This window comes from Octopus bimaculoides, chromosome 1 (genome assembly GCF_001194135.2).
Source record: "Octopus bimaculoides isolate UCB-OBI-ISO-001 chromosome 1, ASM119413v2, whole genome shotgun sequence".
NCBI classification, from domain to species: Eukaryota; Metazoa; Mollusca; class Cephalopoda; order Octopoda; family Octopodidae; genus Octopus; species Octopus bimaculoides.
Genome location: NC_068981.1, coordinates 182,451,043 through 182,457,402, shown reverse-complemented (window position 1 = coordinate 182,457,402; position 6,360 = coordinate 182,451,043). Strand labels below are relative to the sequence as shown.

Here is a 6,360-nt window from a genome sequence, read left to right as displayed (position 1 = left end):
TCCTTGGGCAAGTGTCTTCTACTATAGCCTCAGGCCAACCAAAGCCTTGTGAGTGGATTTGGTAGATGGAAACTGAAAGAAGCCCATCGTATAGACATGTAAAAGCACCATCCGAACGTGGCCGATGCAAGTACCCACTGACTGGCTCCCAGGTCAGTGGCTCATAAAAGGCACCATCCGAACGTGACCAATGCCTGTACCCACTGACTGGCCCCTGCTAGTGGCATGTAATCCAAACATGGCCAATGACAGTACTCCCTGACTGGCCCCTGTGCCAGTGGCACGTAAAAAGCACTGTCCGAACGTGATCAATGTCAGGCCCGCCTGGCTGGCTCTTGTGCTGGTGGCACATAAAAAGCACCCACTACACTCTCAAAGTGGTTAGCATTAGGAAGAGCATCCAGCTGTAGAAACATTGCCAGATCAGATTAGAGCCTGGTGCAGCCATCTGGTTCGCCAGTCCTCAGTCAAATCGTCCAACCCATGCCAGCATGGAAAGCGGGCGTTAAACGATTATGACGATGAGTTCCTCTTCTACTATCAAATAACAACTGCAAAGGACAATATTAGTGAGATCATAAGAAGTGTATACAAATAGATAGAACTAAACAAAAAACAATCACATTATTGTTTTCTTTAGATTTATTTAAGAAACAAAGACAGCTGGAATACTTTTGATCAGAGCAGAAGAGAAGATATTTTAGGTTTGTTTGACAAGCATTGCTTGAGACTAATCAATGAAAACGAAAGCAACAGAAAAAAAAAAGACAAAAACGACAACAACAACTACCCAGGCACTTCATGCTGATTAGCTGCTTCTTCTTTCACTGCAGCTGCTTCCATGTCTCTTGCTTCTTCTTGAGAGACACTCTCTTGAACTGTGTTATCAATAAGCTTCCTGCTTTCCTCACAGTAGTGTCTTGGTGCCCAATTATCAATTTCTGGTCGCACGGGTTCTAAAAGTTGAAGTTTAAGAAAAGAAAAAGGTAAATTAAAATCACAAGATGTATTTACGATAGGATTTCTTATTGGAAAGAGATCAAGGTTGAGAAAGATGCAGGATAAATTTGAACATGTAGCCTAGCTAACTAAAGTGAGTTTCACTTAGGGGCAGCCTTCCCCTCCTTATCCCTCTATACAGGCTTATACAGCAGGCCTGAAAATGATGCCGCCTTAAAAACAGCACTCTAGATAAACCACTCCCATCACTCCCCCTCCAGCTATGTTACTGATTGGGCCCTTTTTTAAAAAATTTGTTTATCACTTAGAGAAAGAAGGGACAGTGCCAATGACCTTCTTTAAGGCCCCAAGTAAGGTGAAAGGGAGAGAGAGAAGGAACATGTTACCTTCAGACTGGAGGCCCAGCTTCCACACAACCTTCATCCACCAAATTTTACTCACAAGCTTTTAGTTGACTCAAGGGTTATAACTGAAGACACCCATGCTAGGTATTGTGTTGTGGGATTGAATCCCAGACTACATTCAAGCTTCCTATTGTTGGACATTTAGTCAATAACTTGTCTTTCAGAAATCAGCAGTATTTATCAATGAGGGTTCAACCATATTGTCTTGTAGATGAGACACAATAAGATCACACTCATCTTCCAACCACACCCGCATGAAATGCTGAGATCAGTTATACAAGTTAGCTAAACACTGGTCTGTTGTATAGTGCTGCCACCTCTTATAGTTGTCAGTTAGTTGTATCATTTGGTACAGACTGAGAGTTAGTTGGATTGGCTTATTTGAGGATTAACTGGCAAAGTGGGCCACAGACACCACAGTACAGTACTGGAGACAAACTATCAACTTCATGGTTGATTATTTTGGACTTTAATAATTCAGACATCCATGTACTTTTCCAGTATATTAATGGTACTTAGTATTGGTAATATTCTCTTCTGCTTTAGGCACAAGGCCCAAAATTTTGGGGGAAGGGGTCAGTCGATTAGATCAACCCCAGTACACAACAGGTCCTTAATTTATCGACCCCAAAATGATGAAAGGCAAAGTCGACCTTGGCAGAATTTGAACTCAGATGTAAAAACAGACAAAATACCACTAAGCATTGTGCCCAGCGTGCTAACGTTTCTTATTTCTTTATTGCCCACAAGTGGCTAAACACAGAGAGGACAAACAAGGACAGACAAAGGGATAAAGTCGATTACATCGACCCCAGTGCGTAACTGGTGCTTAATTTATCGACCCCGAAAGGATGAAAGGCAAAGTCGACCTCGGTGGAATTTGAACTCAGAACGTAGCGGCAGTCGAAATACCGCTAAGCATTTCGCCCGGCGTGCTAACGTTTCTGCCAGCTCACCGCCTTAGTACTAGTAATATTAGTGGAACTGAGGATAATGTGAAGTCAATTCTGGAAGGATGTGAAGCAGGTTTCTTAAAGTATTATGAGGGTGCATGGCTTAATGGCTAAGGTATTCGGCTCATGATGATAAGATCATAAGTTCAATTCTCAGTAGTGTGTTTTTTGTCCTTCAACAACACATTTTATTTCATGCTGTTCCAGTCCACTCAACTGGAAAAAAATGAGTTGTACCTGTATTTAAAAGGGCCAACTCCATCACATTTTGTGTCATGCTGAACCTGTCTGAGAACTACATTATGGGTATGTATGTCTGTGGAGTGTTCAGCCACTTGCTCATTAATTTCATGAGCAGGTTGTTCTGTTGATCGGATTAACTAAAACAAGTGTTGCTGTAACTGAAAGAGTACCAGTTGGTCAGTCAGGCTAAAGGTATTAAGGTATTTTATGTATTGTATTTGATCTGACACTCCACCATGTAGAAAGATTTTGACTGAGAGGGGGAAATGATTGAATTGGTAGGTGATAGGAGCACCAGTTTAACCATGAGTACTCAAACCGCTGTAGGTGTTTCATTTTGTATTACAATCATCATCTACAACTGCCAAATCCTGGAGGGTAGACTGTTCATCTGACATTCTCTTTCTTTTGGAAATTCAAATTATATCAGTGGAGTCCCTATCCTTTCTTTCTGACTATGCAGGCATTGTGTATGGTCCCCCCAGGACTCTCAGTAGGCTATCAGTGCAGCATGGTTAATTTTCAATGCAGCAAAGCATAAGGTGAAATATATAGAGAAAGAGAAGAAAGAATGAAAGCAAGAGAAAAGAAAGAAGAATTAATTCAGTAACTGATTTGTACTTTATTTATTAGTCACAGAACGATGAATGCTAAAGCTGAGCTTTACGGGATTTCAACTCAAAACAGACAGCCAAGTGTATTACAACAAAGTAATTACTATAGCTCTTTTGTGATCTGGCCCTTCTGATTTTTCACAGAATAACTACAGTGTTTATTCAATGTTCTAACTATTCTATGTAATTACAGAATAAATAATGTTTGTTCCTAATGAAACAGCTGTTGGAATATTCAAAATTGGAATATAAACAGTGTGTGGAATTTAAGCTTTTCTTCTTTTTTATTTTAAATATGTTGCTTTGTAATACTATTTTAGCTGATTATTCACCATTTCAATCACACACTTAATTTCACATTGCCTCAGTTCTCCTAGTTCATGTAAATAAGTACCATATAGTTTGTGAATGTTAGCTGGGATAGACTGACATTTTTCAGAGGGAGATTCATCTCTAATTTACTAATCATTTTCTTATCAAAAATACTTTGCTCTATATTTCTATTAATTTTAAAAACAATCAAGAGTTTTGTCAAATAATTAAATCTTTCATAATTTCTATATTAAGCTGGTAATTTTAACCTAACTTCACAAATGAAGGTTTCTTGCATAAAATTATGACATAAAATATTCTTCCCATATAAATATAAGAAATGGGTGTGGAATAGGGAAGATAAAAATTTGGATCTTTACCTTCACTTGAAATCCAACCAGGTTGCAAAGTAGGACTTACTTGGGATTCATCACGTCTTAGGAAATTCCACTGAAATAAATGGAAAATATTACATCTTATTAATTAAATATTTCACTCTTGATGATTGGGTAAATATAGTTTTTAGATTAATTTAAATAAATTTAATTCAAATAAATTACATATTGAAATTACATATAATTATGGAATAAATAATGTTTGTTCCTAATGAAACAGTTGTTGAGCAAAATTAAAGTATAAACTGTATGTGTAATTCATGTGTTTATTTTAAATATGTTGCTTTGTAAGATCATTTTAGCTTGTTATGTACATACATGTAAGTTACTTCTACCTGGATGTACTGCAATGTAATGATATGTTGGAGTTTAACAACCTTTCATTAATTGAGCTCTTAATAAGTGTGAACTTAATTTTTCATGTTAATCAGCAGTTCTCTATATGGATATATTATAAATAATTTGTTTCTATAAACTTACAAGTTATTTGTTTCTCTTTTATTCTCTTTTACTTGTTTCAGTCATTTGACAGTGGCCATGCTGGAGCACCGCCTTTTAGTCGAGCAAACCGACCCCAGGACTTATTATTTGTAAGCCTAGTACTTATTCTATTGGTCTCTTTTGTCGAACCGCTAGGTTACGGGGATGTAAACACACCAGCATCGGTTGTCAAGCGATGTTGGGGGGACAAACACAGACACAGACACACACACACATGTATATACATATATATGACGGGCTTCTTTCAGTTTCCGTCTACCAAATCCACTCACAAGGCTTTGGTTGGCCTGAGGCTATAGTAGAAGACACTTGCCTAAGTTTCCACACAGTGGGACTGAACCCAGAACCATGTGGTTGGTGAGCAAGCTACTTACCACACAGCCACTCCTAAACTAATAAATAGTTAATATGACTTAATCAAAATACAATAAAATCTGTTTCAACACACAATTTCAGGCCAAATATGTAACTAAAGATCTGGATGATATGATTAATGCAGGAAATTGAAAACTAGAGTTGTGAGAGAATGGGAAACATTTTAAGAACTCTTCCCTAGTTAGAAATGAAAGCCTATGCAGAAAAGATATGCCTTATATATCATCATCACCGTTTTAACATTCACGTTTCCATGTTTGTATGGGATGGATGGAATTTCTTGAGGCAGAATTTCTATAGCCAGATACCCTTCCTATCACCAATCTTTACCTGTTTCCAAATAAGGTAATATTTCCCTATGACCAGACATATTTCCCTGGATGATTGCAAATGAAGGACAGTGTTTGTATGACAGTGACACTTGTTTACAAGTATCAGATGAAGTCAAGGCAAGGAGACAGCAACACATACACACACACACATATAGATGACAAGCTTCTTTCAGTTTCCATCTACCAAATCCACTCACAAGGCACAAGGCTTTGGTCAGCCCATAGCTATAGTAGAAGACACTTTTCCAAGGTGCAGTGCAGTGAAATTGAACACTAAACTATGTGACTGGAAAACAAATTTCTTACTGCACAGCCACATCTGTGCCTATAAGTCATGCTTGCAGACATTTTAATTTAATATTGACATTTTTTACAACAAGAATTACACAAATTAATAGTTGGCGCTTTAACCATTTAATTTCAAAAAAGCATTTGACAAATTTATGTTCTAAACTTATTTTAGTTATAAAAACAATTGTCAGCAACTTGTTATTTCTCATTATTCTGTTTCAGTAGTGTTGTGGAATGGAAGTAAACATACAATGACTTATTCATTCAGTAATCTGGGTGTTCCTTTATTGATTTAGAACTTATAACATGTGTTGCCTCTTTTTAGACTTAAACAGGGAGTTTATTTAAAGAGAAACAGCTGGTACAGTGAGCAGGTTGAGTGTTTATTTAGAACAAAAAAGAACATTTTTTAGCACCCTAAGGGAAGACTTAAAGTCTATAAGAACCTGTGCTGAAAAAAAAAAAAAACTAAAATAAATCTCTTTTCTCTTTTACTTGTTTCAGTCATTTGACTGCGGCCATGCTGGAGCACCACCTTTAGTCGCGCAAATCGACCCCAGGACTTATTCTTTGGAAGCCTAGTACTTATTCTATCGGTCTCTTTTGTCGAACCGCTAGGTTACGGGGATGTAAACACACCAGCATCAGTTGTCAAGCGATGTTGGGGGACAAACACAGACACACACAGACACACAGACATATATACAACGGGCTTGTTTCAGTTTCCATCTACCAAATCCACTGACAAGGCTTTGGTCGGCCTGAGGCTATAGTAGAAGACACTTGCCCAAGGTGCCACGCAGTGGGACTGAACCCAGACCCATGTGGTTGGTAAGCAAGCTACTTACCACACAGCCACTCCTGCACCTTTAATTTTTATGTATGTATGTATCTTTAATTTTATGTATGTAGCTTAAATCAAATACGTATGTATGTATATATATATATATATATATATATATATATATATATATATATAT

General features: G+C 37.5%; 1 protein-coding gene across 2 annotated transcripts in view; it reads right to left on the bottom strand.

Moving 5' to 3' along the window:
• The window catches only part of LOC106872710 (uncharacterized protein C2orf81 homolog), a 21,324-nt gene that overhangs the window by 1,684 nt on the left and 13,280 nt on the right, over positions 1–6,360 (bottom strand). For both annotated transcript variants that reach the window (XM_052973125.1, XM_014919787.2), the window contains exons 4-5: positions 3,867–3,936; positions 791–956 (exon numbers count right to left, since the gene is read on the bottom strand). In XM_052973125.1, the coding sequence (XP_052829085.1) occupies positions 791–956; positions 3,867–3,936 (236 nt within the window). The remainder of the gene's footprint in view (positions 1–790; positions 957–3,866; positions 3,937–6,360) is intronic.